This window comes from Miscanthus floridulus, chromosome 3 (genome assembly GCF_019320115.1).
Source record: "Miscanthus floridulus cultivar M001 chromosome 3, ASM1932011v1, whole genome shotgun sequence".
Lineage (NCBI taxonomy): Eukaryota > Viridiplantae > Streptophyta > Magnoliopsida > Poales > Poaceae > Miscanthus > Miscanthus floridulus.
The window spans coordinates 15,604,810-15,620,697 of NC_089582.1; the positions used below are offsets into that span (position 1 = coordinate 15,604,810).

Sequence of the window (15,888 nt, forward strand, 5' to 3'; positions counted from 1 at the left end):
CGGCAAAATATTGGCTTTGCCGAGTGCCTAGGGCTAGCACTCGGCAAAATATTCACTTTGCCGAGTGTCAAACCTTGGCACTCGGCAAAATAATTTTTTTTGTTTTTTGCCACCAACTTTTTTTCTTAGATTTGTATTTGTACCATGAACAACATGTTCAAATTTGGCACAATTTCGTTGCTGTTTGCTATATTTCTTCACTTTATTTCGTTTTCTTGCAATTTTCCGGAAAATGTAGGTTTGAACTGTAGGTGCATCGAATAATAGTTTTGATCCATTCCAAAAATGTTATTCTTGTTTGTTAGTGTCACTTTATGCTAAATCTAGGAACTGTCTCCAAATTTCGATCAACGTGCTCACGGGGCAACGTCGCGAACTTGCGTGCGAGTGGTTATTTAATTCTATAAAATTCAAACGAATCCCGAAAATCATGAAACTTGGCGAGATGTCGTGATATCACATGCATATGCGGTGGTAAAAATTTGAAAACGTTTGGAGGACGTCATCACGTATGGTGTTCACAAACCAGGACATCATCACATGTGATAGGACCAAAGGAGGAAAGTATGTCAGTGGGTTCAGTCGTTAATGTTCCCTGATGGGTATGCGGCGAATCTGAGGAGGGGAGTGAACGTGTCCACTTGCCGAGTGTTAGGGATGAAGAGTCATGACTTCCACATATGGATTGAGCGGCTCCTTCCAGCGATGACCAGAGGTTTCGTCCCCGAGCATGTGTGGCGCGTCCTGGCAGAGTTGAGCTATTTCTTCCGCCAGCTTTGTGCCAAGGAGCTATCTCGGGCCATGATTGATGACTTAGAGAAAGTGGCACCTGTGTTGCTCTGTAAGATGGAGACGATCTTCCCACCCGGCTTCTTCCTCTCAATACAGCATCTGATTTTGCACCTGCCTCACGAGGCACGAATGGGGGGGCCCGTGCAAGCCCGTTGGTGCTATCCAATCGAGAGATGTCTAAAGGTTCTTCGGAAAAAGTGTAGAAATAAAGCCAGAATTGAGGCATCCATGGTAGAGGCATTCATTCTTGAGGAGGTGTTAAACTTCATAACATCATACTATAAGGATAGCCTTCCCAGCGTGCACAATCCAATCCCTCGTTACAACACCGATGAGAGGTCATCAAATCTCAGCCTTTTTAAAGGTCAACTTGGCAAGGCAAGCGCTTCGAGCACCAAGACCTTACGGAATGATGAGTGGCGCACTATCATGTTGTATGTGTTGTTGAACCTTGACGAAGTGAACCCTTATGTGCAGTAAGTTCTCAATGAGCTTGTTACATATGCCGTCACTATCGTCTATCTATCCAACCCCCTTGTCTCTTGCTTTTTCAGGGAATTTCTGAATACATACTGGACAGGAAATAGGGATCCTTCCCCTCAAGAACAAGATAGTCTTCTCAAAGGTGGTGTGCCCGATTTCATTTCATGGTTCGAAAAGAAGGTACCATCCAATTTACATCGTTCCATCTGTGACATCCCACTTTGCTCCTACGAGCGAGTAATGATCTATCCGCCCTCACCTTACAGGCACGCACGGATGCGGAAATGGATGAAGAGTTGAAACAGGTTGTCAAAGGCTTCCCCTATAGGGTCAAGTCATTCACCGTATATGATGTGAATGGCTATCGCTTCCACACAAGAAGCCATGAGCTCAGTCGGCCCAATCGAAAAACCACGAATACTAGAGTTCGTACGCCCGGCACCGATGACCGCGACTACTACGGCATAGTCGAAGAAATATACGAGCTCAACTTTGAGCTTCGCGGAGGTCATAAGCCAGTCGTATTCAAATGCCATTGGTTCGATCCCAATGTCACGAGAAGAGCCCCTGAGATTGGACAAGTTGAAATTCGACAAGATTCCCTCTATCAAGGAGACGATGTCTATATTGTGGCTCAACAGGCCACACAAGTTTATTATCTTCCATGGGCGTGCCAAAAAGATCCCACTCTTGAGGGTTGGTACCTTGCGCAGTTGGTATCACCGCATGGCAAAGTGCCTGTCCCAAACGATGAGGATTACAACTTTGACCCAAACACATATACAGGGGAGTTCTATCAACCCGAGGGGCTAGATGGCATGTTTCACATAGACATGTTTTCACTGATGGGCATGGAAGTAGACAATGACATTGATGAGGACGATGGAGATGAGGACGATGGAGAAGAGGTGCAAAATGCCAAAGACTTAGCACTGCTTGAGCGATTACGGTTTGGCGTTGCCATTGATGACAACGATGGAGATGAGGCGGACATGTTAGACAATATTGTTAGTGATGACGACACTTATGATCCGGCCGCTGCCGATCCTGAAGATTATTTCTAATTCATGTAATACTATATTATTATTATTTTCTAGTTATGTTTCGTTCATTTTGCATCTCTATATTTGTCTATATTGTGCTAACTGGTTTACTCTTTGTATTTGCAGGCACTCAACAAAATGCCGGGCGGAAGGCGGACCCGGACCTGCAACTCGCTCTACGCGAGGACGACTCAGGAGGCGGAGGCGGAGGCGTCGGCATCGGCGAGGAGTCGTCCGGCCCGCTGCCCCCGCGGCCGTCCAAGGAGGGCGGTGCAGTCGTCTGCCGTCCCCCCGCCCGAGGAGGACCGGACGACGACCACTGACGACGAGGACCAGCAGCTGGCCCCCCAGACAGGAGGGGGTGACACTTCCTCTGGGGGGTGGCGGGGGGTTCCACTTCGAGCACCTCATCGGCACCGTACTTGCGCCGGTCCTCGCAGCTCCCGATGCGGCCGATCCCGTTTCAGAGGAGGCCGGTGATTCGTCCCAAGGGCGACAAGTAAGTATCCGTTCATTTTGCATCTCTTCTTGTTCATATGCTGAAAACCGAACTGCGGACTAACAATTCTTCTTACTGACTCCTGTAGGAACTGGGAACTTGTGTCCGGGGGCGATCATCGGCAGTGCAATGGGATCCTCGGCGGCCTGATCCGCCTGCACTACCCTGGTTTGGTCACCCACGCCCAGGTTGAGTCGCCTCCCTAGACGTGGGACCACTTCAACTCCGCCATGGACGCCGTGTACGGCACCGTACAGGAGCGGATCAGGCGTGAGTTCTGGGTGAGTCTACATCACACTACATTGCTCAATACTATGGAATCATTAGACGTTCTTGAAATAATGAAAGGACACATGATGTCTGTATGCAGGACTTCTTCACGTTGGAGGAGGGGCATGACCCCGCCTGGGTGACGAAGGTGCAGGACAGGGCATGCAGGGGCCGAGTCACGGACCTGTACTACGAGGCGAGGCTGCAGTGCCACATCAACCACTCGTGCGATGTCCTTGGTCGGTACCCGGGGAAGAGCGAGGCCAGGACCATGACACTCACCAGGGAGCAGTACCTCACAGTAAGTTATAAAACATTGTTACTGACTCATTCCATGAAGAATATAGGTAGCCTTCATTTTATATTCTAACATTTCTAATACAATACTTGATGGCATGCAGATGTGTCCTTCTTGGTGCGCTAGGCACAGAGACTGTTGGGCGGCCATCGTGGACAAGTGGGTCTTCGATGAGTGGAGGGAGAGGCACGCCCTCCGTCGGGAGTGCCGCCTGCAGATGGGTGGGCCGGCGCACCACCAAGGCAACCGGCCCCTCAGTTCGTACGCCCAGGCCTGGGTACACGCTACGCACTTATTTATTTATTTATTCTAACGCTCAATTCTCATTACTTCTAATCGTCTTTGTGTTTTCCTCGTAGTCCCAGTCGCTTGATGGCCAGGAATGCAACGAGTTCATGGCGTACGCCATGGCACACAAGGGCAAGGCGACAGCCCCGGACACCGTCTACAACCCGGAGGATGGGCCCGAGGCGTACAGAAACACGAGCGTCCACAGCAAGCTCACCGACTACGCCTCGGCGGCCCGCGAGCGGCATGGGGACGACTTCGACCCCGCCACCCAGCCCCTTGATACCGACCTCGTGATGAGGCTCGGAGGAGGGAAGCAGCACGGCCGGTACTGGATGGCCTCCAACATGGTTGACTCGACCTCTGTGCCCAACCTCGTCTAGATCCGAGCACAGAGCACGAGCTCCTCCGTCCCCATTCGACCTCGGCAGGCGAGCACACTACAGCAGATGGCGGCACTCTAGGTTAGTTCTATTTCATTCGCCGTTCATTACTTTTACACATGTACCTTGCATTTGCATTGTTTAAACGTTGGTGATTGAATATTGCAGGCCACTATGGAGAGGATGGAGGCCGAGAGGGAGGCCGAGAGGGTTGAGAGGGAGAGGGAGAGGGCCCAGAGGGAGGCCGAGAGGGCCGAGTGGGAGGTCCTGAGGGCCCAGAGGGCGGCCGAGGCGCAGAGGATGCATGACATGTTCTCATTCATGTCGAGCCTCGGCACCACTCTCCCGGGTGTGGTGGTGCCCCAGTCGCTGCTCGCTCCAGCTGTGCCTCCTACTCCTCTAGCTCTAGGCACTCCGGTGAGTATATATATATGGTTGATCAAGTCCTTTAGCTTGTGTAGATACTAATGAATTCAATTCTCCTTTGTGCAACAGTCATCGGGTTCGAACCCGACTCCTTCGCCTCAGCACACACACCCCGGCTGGACAGGTCCACCACCGCACGGAGGTGCCCCTTCAGGCTCCCATTGGGATCAGTGGCAGTAGGTGGTGCCCCTTCATGTTTCATTGACTTTTCTTGATCTAGGACTTGTGTTGGATGAAGACTTCTTAGATGTTGTCATGGATTTGCACATTGGATGTGCGTGTGATGGATTATGCAGGAGGATGTGCTTGTGATGGATGTTGGATGTGCTTGTGATGTATTATGGATTATGTATGCGTTTTGTGTGATGCTAAATGCCTGTGTGCTGTCTCATGTATTATATATGAGTTTTGCGTGTTTGCTTTCGAAGGAAAGCAACAAACAAAAAAAAAATTTGCAAATTTCCCATCTTTGCCGAGTGCCAACACTCGGCAAAGAAGTCTTTGCCGAGTGCCAGGGGTGTGGCACTCGGCAAAGCTGGGAAAAAATGCTGCAAAAACAGCCACTTTCCCAGTTTTGCCGAGTGCCACAGCCTGGCACTCGGCAAAGAGGTCAATTTTGCCGAGTGCCACAGCCTGGCACTCGGCAAAGAGGTCAATTTTGCCGAGTGCCAGATGGTACCACTCGGCAAAGACTATTTTTAAAAAGATTTTTTTTTAAAAAAAATTATTTCTTTGCCGAGTGCTCAGCCCTGGCTCTCGGCAAACATTCAAATTTTGCCGAGTGCCAGTCCCTAGGCACTCGGCAAAGCCGGCGTCAAATGTTGACGGCAGTTATTTTTTTGCCGAGTGCGGGCTTGGCACTCGGCAAAGACTTTGCCGAGTGTCGATTTTTGGCACTCGGCAAAGAAATTTTTGCCGACAAAATCTTTGCCGAGAGACCTTTGCCGAGTGCGGCACTCGGCAAAGCCTTTGCCGAGTGCGGCACTCGGCAAAGCCTTTGCCGAGTGCTTGGCTGGCTTTGCCGAATGCCCCCAGCACTCGGCAAAGAGGGCGTCTGCAGTTGTGTGAGCATGATAAGTGCTCTAGAATGCGGACGGTCATCGTCGTCCAGGGGTTATGATCTGGCAGGGAAGCACGCTTGTGTGTCTCACGTCTAAAACATGTCTTTTCTTAACCATAATCTCATACAACATTCTCAATTTCTTCACATGCTGTTATATGGGTTATTTGCCATTAAAAAATCTCCAACAGTTTGGTAAAGCCACTCTTAATCTTGGTATTTTGGCAGTATAAACAAAAAGCTTCCTCCAATAACTCCCTGTTCTAACTCTTAATCTATCTAGGCTTGGAAAAAATGGAGGCATCCACACATAAAGATATGCAGACGACTGCTGCTTCCTGTCATGGGACACCATTTTTTCTTCTTCTTTGACACTCCGCCCGCTGCCACAACAGACGGTAGAGGTTAGCCAGAATTGAAGCTGCAGACACTATTTTTGGAGAACACTGGGTAGTGCAAGCAATGGAGATTTTGTTTTGTAGGTTTTAGTTTTATAAGTTAGGGTACCAAGGATGGCCGGGAACGGTTCGCCATAGATACGGTGGCGACCATCGTCGCCACTGCCTAGGTGGTTCACAGGAATAGGATCTCCGTTATTTTTAACAATACTAGGAGGTAGAGCAGGAAACAAAGTTTCTGTTTTTTTGGAAGTTCAGTTGTGAGATAGGCGCCGGGAATAGCCAACTATGGGGTGGCTGATGGCAGTATGGCATGGGCGGTGACAAAAAAAAATGTTCAAGTGGACCTATTTTTTTATTCCCTAGCTACGAGCAAACTATTGAAAATTGATAGTGTTGGGGTTGTTTTTTCTTTCCAATATTTATGGAAAATGTTACAAATCTTGATTTTTTTTTAGTTTACCCATTTTGGGTACGCACGTAAGTTTCCTAAGTCCGTTCGACTCAAATTTTAGGATTCAAATTTTAGTGTGGTAATTAAAACAGTATTTCAGAGTTGAGAGAGGCCAATTGTCTAGTTATGGAGTTTGAGGTGGAAACCTAGACTCCAATGATAGCACTTGGACTAAAAGTATTTTTTTCTTTTATAGTGAAAAGCATATGATTTTTTCTTGTGCTGCGGCATAAAGATGTGATGTTGATAATATGGATCTATGACAATCCAATGGATCTTTGCTCGAGCCCCAGCTTGTGGTCACTGTCCTCTAGTAATCAAGGCCAAACAATTGTCATGTGAACAGAAGTTTATGCATCTCTCCCACGGCAAGCCGGCCAATGCCACACATGCATGGTACTGCCTGGCAGACATTTTGACTTAACGGTTTCGTCGAGAACAAAATTATATGTGACACTGTCGCACAGCACTCCGCATGCGGCACCTGGTGATTGCTCAACGCGTGTCTTTAGGGCCCACAAAAGAAGGCGACCACCCGTGCTGTGCGGTTGAGCGAGTCCGTGATTCCTGTGAAACTGCGAGATCCAAACCAACAGATGGAGCAAACAGGACTCATGCTACATGATCATAGGGTGTCGCATGCAGGATGCTGTGCGGTGGTGTTGCAAATAAATTTTTTTTCCCGTTTTGTCGTCTGGGGTTAGTGGTGCAGGGTGGTGATCGGCGGGGCAGTGGTACTTTTGAGCTTTTATAGTGCTAGATTAGTGGTGTATAGTTGGCAAGTCCAAGATGATGTTGTGCGGGCATGTGTTGAGGTCCCATTTCAACCTGCTGTTGTTGATAATGGCTTCATTTGTTGCTTTGTTGTTTTTGTAGTACCGTCGAGTTTAGGTTTATTTTTATTAATATAATTGATAGCTCTTGTGCTTGATTCATTTAAAAAACAGGAGTTTATGTGGTACTAGCTAGATACTGCTGCCTATATTAATGTCCAAAATTGATCGCGTGCTGCGTTGGATTGAAAGAAATATTTCTTCTGCCATTTGAAAATAATGTAGCCTTGCTAGATCCCACAATATAATACTGCCATGGAATCAAACCCGCGACATTACCCAAAGTACATAGTAGTGCTGGAGAGAACGAGGGCGCTATGTGGGAGGAGGGCCTTCAAGGCGAATATAGTCGTACATGCACTACTGGACGCAGGGTCTTTGCCGAGGGCCTGAAGCCCTCGGCAAAGGCTCTTCAACCGTCGGCGAAGGATTTGCCGAGGGCAGCCCTCGGTGAAGAACCCTCGGGAAAAAAAACGTCGGCGAAGGACTCTTTGCCGAGGGCCTTTTATCGGGCACTCGGCAAAGTATTTGCCGAGGGCTAACGGCGACCCTCGGCAAAGTAAAGTAGCCGTTAGGTACGCGGTTATTTTCCACGGCTTCTTTGCCGAGGGCTGACATACAGGCCCTCGGCAAAGACCTATTTTCTTTTTTTTTCTCGGAATTTCTTTGCCGAGAGCTATATCTAAGGCCCTCGGCAAAGAGCTACGTTTTTATTTTTGTCTCGGAATTTCTTTACCGAGGGCTGTGTTCAAAACCCTCGGCAAAGACCTACTTTTTAATTTTTCCTGGGAATTTCTTTGCCGAGGGCTATGGTTAAGGCCCTCGGCAAAGACCTGTTTTTAATTTTTCCTGGGATTTTCTTTGCCGAGGGCTATGGTCAAGGCCCTCGGCAAAGACCAGTGAAAATTTTCAGCATCCCACCTGTTTCTTGCTTTCCATGCAAAATATATATATATATATATTCAACAGCAGAAATATCCCACAAATATCACAATCATCACATATATCTCACAAATATCACATATATCTCACAGATATCACATGTATCATCACAAGTCCAAATTCAACAATTCCATAAGTCCACAATCTAACTCAAGTGTCAAGTCCACAAGTTCAAATCCGACTGAGGCTGGCCAACCTCTCCAACCGTCTGGCCTCTGCGTCACCAACCTTCCCAACCGTCTGGCCTCTGCGTCGAGGGTGGTGTAACGAAGCCTCCAGAATCAGGTGACGCACGAGGGGGGTTATTGGAACCCGCCGACTGAGGCTGCACAAACAATTATATGCTTATGTGAGATTGCAGTAATTATTCTAGGACTACAGTTTTAGTATTTAGACAGAAACCTATCAAAATTTTTATAGCTAGTGTTGTCTGGGTTTCTATGTCATACAAGCAAATCAGTAGCTAGTGTTCTCTGGGTTTCTATGTCACACAAGCGAGAAGTGAACTTTAACGCTTACAGGAGTAGCTGCAAACGCGTGCGGCACCTGAGGCGGAGGAGCTGACATCTGCACAGGCACACCCGTCTTCTGCCCAAGAGCTTGCATGATTTGCATCATTTCTGCAATCCTGACCTCCTGGGCCTGCCGAGCGGCCTGCTCAGCCTCCAGCCGAGCAGTGAGGGCCGTGATCTGCGCCGTCTTCTCGTTGTTCTGGGCCTGCAATATTGCACTCCAATATTTCAGTAATGCAAAACTAACTCAAGTGTGAGAATATTAATTTACGACGAGTAAAACAATAATTACCTCGAGCGCATCGACCCGCTGCAGTGTCGGAGTAGGCCGTGAGCGTATGGGCTGGCTGGAACTCGTGCTCTGTGCTCGGAGCTGGCTCAGAGTGGGAACAGTGGTGGGGTCGATGGCGGCGTTCGCAATCCACGTCCGGCCGTGCTTCCTGCCGCCACCGAGCCTCATGATGGCCTCGGCATCAATGGGCTCGGTGCGGACGTCGTACTCTGGCCCGTGCCGCTGCTGTACCGCCGACGTGTACTCCTGGACTTTAGTGTACACGTTAGGGTCGGAGTATGCCTCGCGAGGGGCAGCCGGGTCCCAGGTGACGTCGCCGGCCACCCTGGTCTGGTGGGACATAGCCCACGCCGTGAACATCGAGACATCCTCGTCCGGGTGCGCAGCCTCCTGCGAGAAAGGCGGCAGGTGGTGAGCAATCAGGCATACGTTAAGCGTGAAACTAAATAGAAGAAAAATCACTTACATATGCCGATTTGAATCCGGGGAGACTCCTGCTGCCTTGATGGTGAGTGGCAGCTGGCCTGAGCATACGCAGTGCCCGCTGAGACTCGTGCTTCTCTATGTAGGCCGGCGTAAACCACCTAGCCACGATCATTGTCCAGGCATCGGCATGCGCTCGGCACCACCAGGGAATCACCTACATGTCAACGAGTGTTTGACATATATGAAGATGAAATTGAACATATTTAATTCAAAAACAAAACAATATCAATGTTATTCATGTACCTCAAGGTACTGCTCCTGGGTCAGCGTCATCTGTCGAGCCTCCCTCTTGGTGACTGTCATTCTACGAGCCGACGCGTAGTAGTCTATGTGGGCCTGGACGCGCGCCTCATAAAACATGTCGGTGACATACTTCCTACAGGCTGCATGCGCCACATGATCAGCGAGGCCCTCGGTTCCTTCTTCGGCCCTGAAAAACCTCTGCATAAAAGATGATATATCCAATCGTTATTTGAAAAAAATAGAATTCAATGTGAAGGATTGATTAATGTTGTGCGAGAGGAACTTACCCAAAACTCAGCAAGTATCCGCTCCTGCTTGTTGCGGTACTGGTCGTCCTCGCCCAGGGCGTACCTCTCCCACGTGTAGGCTGGCTCTCGGGCCTCCGACGACAACTCCACAATGCCGGGGAACCACTTCCGACACAACACACCCAAGACGGTCGCGGGAGAGCGCAGAGGAGTACCTGACAACACCTCCCAAGCCCTGCACAAGTAAGAAGAAAATTTATCAGTTTCTCTTTCGATTTCAAACATATCATATGAAGTAGTTGTGATATCATTTATATTTACTTACTTGGGCGGCACAGGGCGAAGCACTAGACGGTTCTGAGGAAGCGGAAACGAAGGGAGCTTCGCCGGGCCTCGCTGGTAGACACCCGACGCCTCGCCTCCCTCGTCCTCGGGCGCCGCACCCTGCTCCTCCTCGACCTCCTCCTCCTCCTCCGTCGGTGGCACGGGCTCAGGGGGCTGAGTCCGCTGCCTCCTACCACTGCCTCCTGTCGTCTGCCTCCCCCTCCTCCCGCGGCCTCTTGCCGTTGTCCCTCGTCCTCCCGCTGCCTCCTGCAACTGTCCCTCGCCTGCCTCCCCCTCCTCCGGCGGCCTCCTCGCGTAAGCCGAGGGTGTGTCACGTCGTGGCCGGCTACTCGCCATCTTTGATCAATCACCTGCACGCACGAAGAATGAACAAGACTTGTTAGTACACATATTAGAGACTGAAAATAAATAAACAAAATATAAATGAAAATAAATAAACAAGACATAGTATTACATGTATTACGAATAATCTTCATGATTGGGATTATAGGTCTCGTCATCACTGTCAACATTATCCAAATAGGCAACACTATCCGAGGGTTCTATGTTATCGTCCTCGTCACTTGCTACAAGTAATCGCTCAAGCATTTGTATGTCCTTGGCATTTTGCACCACATCTCCATCGTCCTCGTCATCAACTGTTTCGTTGTCTACTTCCATTTCGAGGGCCTCGGGTAGGACTATCTGAAGCGTCCCCGGTAGCCCATCTTCCTGATAGAACTCTCCATCATATGTGTTTGTGTTAAAGTTGTAATCGTCATCGTTAGGGGTTGGTAGTTTGCCGTGTGGAGAAACCTGGTGCACAATAGCCCAACCCTGAAGCTCCTGTTTGGCTTGGTTGGCATATCTCGTGTAATACACCTGCACGGCCTGTTGAGCCACAATTCTGGCTTTATTTGTACATTTCTTGCGAACAGTCTTTAGTCCTCTCTCGACTGGAAAGCACCAACGAAACTGCACAGGCCCCCCCAAACGTACTTCAGTGGGAAGGTGCACGATCAGATGCTGCATCGACAAGAAAAAGCCGGGTGGGAAGATCTTCTCCAGCTTACAGACCAACACAGGTGCCACCTTTTCCAATTCCATAGCGATGTTCCGAGATATCTCCTTAGCACACAGCAGGCGAAAGAAATAGCTCAACTCTGCCAACACTTTCCAGACATGCTCAGGGACGTAGCCTCGGACCATTGCAGGGAGAAGCCGCTCAATCCATATATGGGCAGCACCTCTCCGATGTTCTCCCAATACACGTCCTGCAAAGAAGTTTGTGTATTCGGAGAACAATGGGGAGGTGCTGCCGAAATTCTGGCTCCGATCGGAGCGGAGCATGGAAACTGACCTCATCTACGCATACGCGGGCTGTCCAAAAAACGTGGACAATCCGAAACAGATACGGTCAGATACACACGGTGATCTGCATGCCTCCAACCGTATCTCTTTCGGACGGGAGACGCCTAACTGGTTTACGCAGTCTACGACAAAGATACAGGAGTAGAGGTTGTTTATACCTAAGGTGGCGGTGGAGACAGGGTAGCGGGGCAGTGGCGAGTCGGGGCAGTGGAGAGTCGCAGCGCCGACGAGGACAATCGACTACTCTGAAGCTCCTTTGACGTCCTTTGCTCTGCAAAAAAAAAGGGTATAAGTTAAAAATTTCGGCAGAACCTCCCCTGTACGGGGAGGTTTCCAAAACCTGCAAAAAAAATCGGCTCGATGGCCAACACCCACATTCACGGCACAAAGGCCGACACATCAACAATGGGAGGCACGAAGGCCATCCACATCAAAAAACGGCGCGATGGCCGACAACCCATGGTTTTACCTTCTACTCGACCGAGGGACGGGGAAGTGAAGGTGACGGCAAGGTCGTCCAGACGAGGCCGTTATCCAGAACCACCTGCATTGCATGCCCAAGTAATTGCTTCAAAACATGACCCGCTTAGACAGTGAATAAAACAAGTGCAACTGCAGAAAAGTACTGAACCAGTAAATCCTAAATTTACACGCTCTACTGAACAATGTGTTCATCAGCGTACTTTCATTTCGTTAATTATCATGCCAATAATCAAACACCTACTTGTAACGGTTAGCTAGATTAATCATAATGAAAGGCAGTACATCATAATGAACAAAGTGCAAGAACCAAGAAGACGTCAAGGTGACCGGCAGGTTGGCCGCAAGGAGGCACACGTGTTTGTGCCCCTGTGCAGTAGGGGGCTACCTAGGCTAGGCGGCGAGGGTCATGTTCTTGTCCCAATGAAAGCGCCATCTTTGTATTTGGCTTCTATGGGAACTGGACCATCCAACACTAGGTGGAGGGCTCGAGGCCAAACACCATTGGAGGCTCAGCGTTAGATGGACCATTGGTGACTGCAGTTCCACACGGGTTGCCGACAAACCCGGTACTTAGAACCTAAAGTCAAAGAGATGCCATTTTTCTGACGAGATGGATAATGAGAGATCAAACACCGTAATAATCACGGCGAAATGGAATACTGCAATGCAATAGGATGGCGATTGGCCGGCTACCGGCTGCAGCCAATTGGGTGCGAGCGATGGCGTGCACGCGCTGCTCACCCCATGCCACGACAGCAACGACTTCCTGGATTTTCACCCTGCCTTAAATCCTGAATCTGAGAGTATGTAGCTAGCATCACCGGCATTCGGCGCCTGTGGAAGCCACAGAGACGGAGATGGAAGCGAACGAGGAGGCGAGGGACAGGGCGGAGCTGCCGAGGGACGCGTTGCTGGCCGTGCTCCACAGGCTGCACCATGAAGACGTGCTCACGGGGGCCGGGCAGGTGTGCCGCCCCTGGCGCCGCGCGGCGCGGGACGAGCCCGAGCTGTGGCGCCGCATCGACCTGCGCCGCCGCGCCGCGCTCTCCACGCCCATCGTCCACCTCGACACGATGGCGCACGTTGCCGTGATGCATAGCGCGGGACGGTGCGAGGCCTTCTGGGCCAAGGACTTCGTCGACGACACCTTCATCGTCTTCCTCAGTCTCCGGTGAGGATTCGTCGCGGCACCGGCTCAATTCACGTTTGATGTCTTGCTGCTTCACCAATAACCAATCAGCTAAGAACTCAATGATCCATTGTCGCACACACGCGCTGCGTCTGGGCGGCGAGGCGAGCAGGCAGCCGCCGGGCGCCGTACTGCCTGCCGCGCGCGGTGCGTAAGGCGAGCCCCGCGTGCGTGTCACCGCCGGCGCCGCGGAGGGGAGGGGAGGGGAGGGGAGGAGGAGAGGGGTTGCGGTTACCTGCGCCTGCGCTTGCTGGCGGGCGGGCCTCTCCGCGCCCGCGGTTGTTGCTCCGGCGAAGCGGAACGGCGCTGCTCCTCCTCCGGCGTCCCGATCGTTTGGGTCCCCCTCCTCCCGTTGGCTCCTCGCGGTGTGGCGTGCGCGGCGGCGGCCTGCGCGGCGGCGGCGGCGTCCTCGCGGCGGCCGAGCGCGCGGTGGCGTGCGCGGCGGCGGCGGCGGCTGACCAGCGGCAGTGGCGGCTCGGGCGGGCGCGGCTTGGGATAAGGCCGCCCGCCCGGCCGTTCCCTTTTTTATATGGGGGCCCTCTTTGCCGAGGGCCTAGATCCAGAGCCCTCGGCAAAGATTTTTTTTATTTTTTTATTTAATTTCTTTGCCGAGGGCCAACATCCAAGGCCCTCGGCAAAGATGTTTTCTTTTTTATTTCCGCCGGCGCCATCCCGTTCAAAATATTTGCCGAGGGCCTGTACAACGGGCCCTCGGCAAAGAGTTTTATTTTTTTATTTCCAAATTCTTTGCCGAGGGCCTAACGCCGAGCCCTCGGCAAAGGCTGACGGCCGGTGCCGCCGTCACGCTCGGCCGAGGTCGCCGAGAGGCGGTACTGTGCCGAGGGCCCGACCCTCGGCAAAGGTGGGCCTTTGCCGTGGGTCGTTGATTGCCGAGGGTCGGGCCCTCGGCGAACAACGTATCAGACAACCATCTGAACCAATTCCCAATCTACAGAAGTATATATCATGTGTCCGACGAAAAACTTATTCGTCGGTGCCCGACGAAATACACTCGACAAATTTAACGTTTCCGGCAGTGACAAACACATATGGACACTCATATGAGAACCCATAGAAGAGTAGCCCACACGATATATTTGACGTCGTTACATGATTCAACGTACTCACTCGCAATGATGTACCCTATGCTAGACAAATAGATGTCAAATTGGTATTTTATACCCTGGCGGGAAAGGGTATACAAGTCACACAACCTTCGTTAGCCACAAATGTACAATATATTCTTGGAAGTTTACACACAGACACGCCGGGTAATAAAACAAGACGAACACAAGATGGTAGTTATATTTCCCTGAGGAGTCGGTGAAATGGAATCTACGTGTACTATCTTAATACTGTGTTATTACAAAAGGCAGAACGTTAAAGAAGAATTTTTATTTAAAGCACTTTTTTATGAAAATATATAAATATAGCTTGTATAAGTTAAATTCCAAAATTAATATTTTTTATCTTATAGTAAAATGACTTTAAAAAATCGTTCTCAGGGAAAACGAATTTTAGAATTACAATCATTTATCGGAAAAATGATCTTACTTAAAGTATAATTTCTTTAATGATTGCTCTATTGGGAAATGCTTTTTTCAGGTGATCTAAAAATTTAAGAAATTGTTTTCCTAGAAAATGAATTTTCTGAAAGTAGTTCTCACAAAGAAAGACATTTAGTTTTTGTGTTGCTTTCCTTAATAATTTTGTTGATCTAAAACGAAGGATACGAGAAATCTAAAATTAATATAATTTTTAAATAGATCTTAAAATCAAGTATGACCCATTTTACTTATATCGTCTAGCGTCATAGGTTTTGCTTTTTTATAAATAAATATATTTTACTTTGTAGTTAAGTTGTTTAATCCCAAAATACAAAAAATCCTATCTAAATTCATCGTCTTCAAATCAATACTTTTTCATTTAACCGTAGCATATGTGCTCAAGTGAAAATTCTTAACAAAGTGCATGCTTAAAATTATATTTTAATGTCTTTTGCATGCATTTTTTTTTCATAAAGTTTGGATTTCACTTGAGCACGTAAGCTAAGTAATTAATGAAAAAATACTAATTCTGAACCATAAATTTAGATGAACTTTTTTATTTTGTGAAATACATTTCGGGTTAAACAGTTTAACCAAAAATCAAATATAATATTTTCTATTTTGGGAAAAAACATTACAAATTTGCAAAACCTATGATGCCATGTAAAAGCAAAATAGTCCGTGTTCAATTTTTAACATCTATTTAAAAATATTACAACTTTTAGAGGTTTTTGGGTTCTTTTTTAGATAAAAAAAAGTATTAAGGAAGAAGTTTTAAATGTCGTTATTTGGGAGAATGACTTTTAGAAAGTCTTTATCTAGGAAAATGATTCCTATGATCTTCATTAAAAATCATTTATTTGGTAAAATCATTTTCCCATAGAATAATTTTCATTAAAAAAAATCATATTTTGAAGCGGCGTGAACTTCTACGGCTACCTCCAAATGCTGACACATCCTCAACTAAAATATGTCTCTAGGTTATTCTCCTCACGGGACACAAGTGTCTGCGCCGATATACATA

General features: G+C 48.8%; 1 protein-coding gene across 1 annotated transcript; it reads left to right on the forward strand.

Annotated features, from left to right (window-relative positions):
* Window positions 1-12,985: 12,985 nt before the first annotated feature.
* Window positions 12,986-13,303, forward strand: LOC136543244 (F-box protein SKIP19-like). Its single transcript, XM_066535741.1, has one exon. The coding sequence runs from the start codon at window positions 12,986-12,988 to the stop codon at window positions 13,301-13,303; it is 318 nt and encodes a 105-aa protein (XP_066391838.1).
* The last annotated feature ends 2,585 nt before the right edge of the window (window positions 13,304-15,888 follow it).

Excerpts from the sequence above, each read along its gene's own strand:
- LOC136543244 (XM_066535741.1), top strand. The coding sequence starts at position 12,986 with ATGGAAGCGAACGAGGAGGCGAGGGACAGGGCGGAGCTGCCGAGGGAC.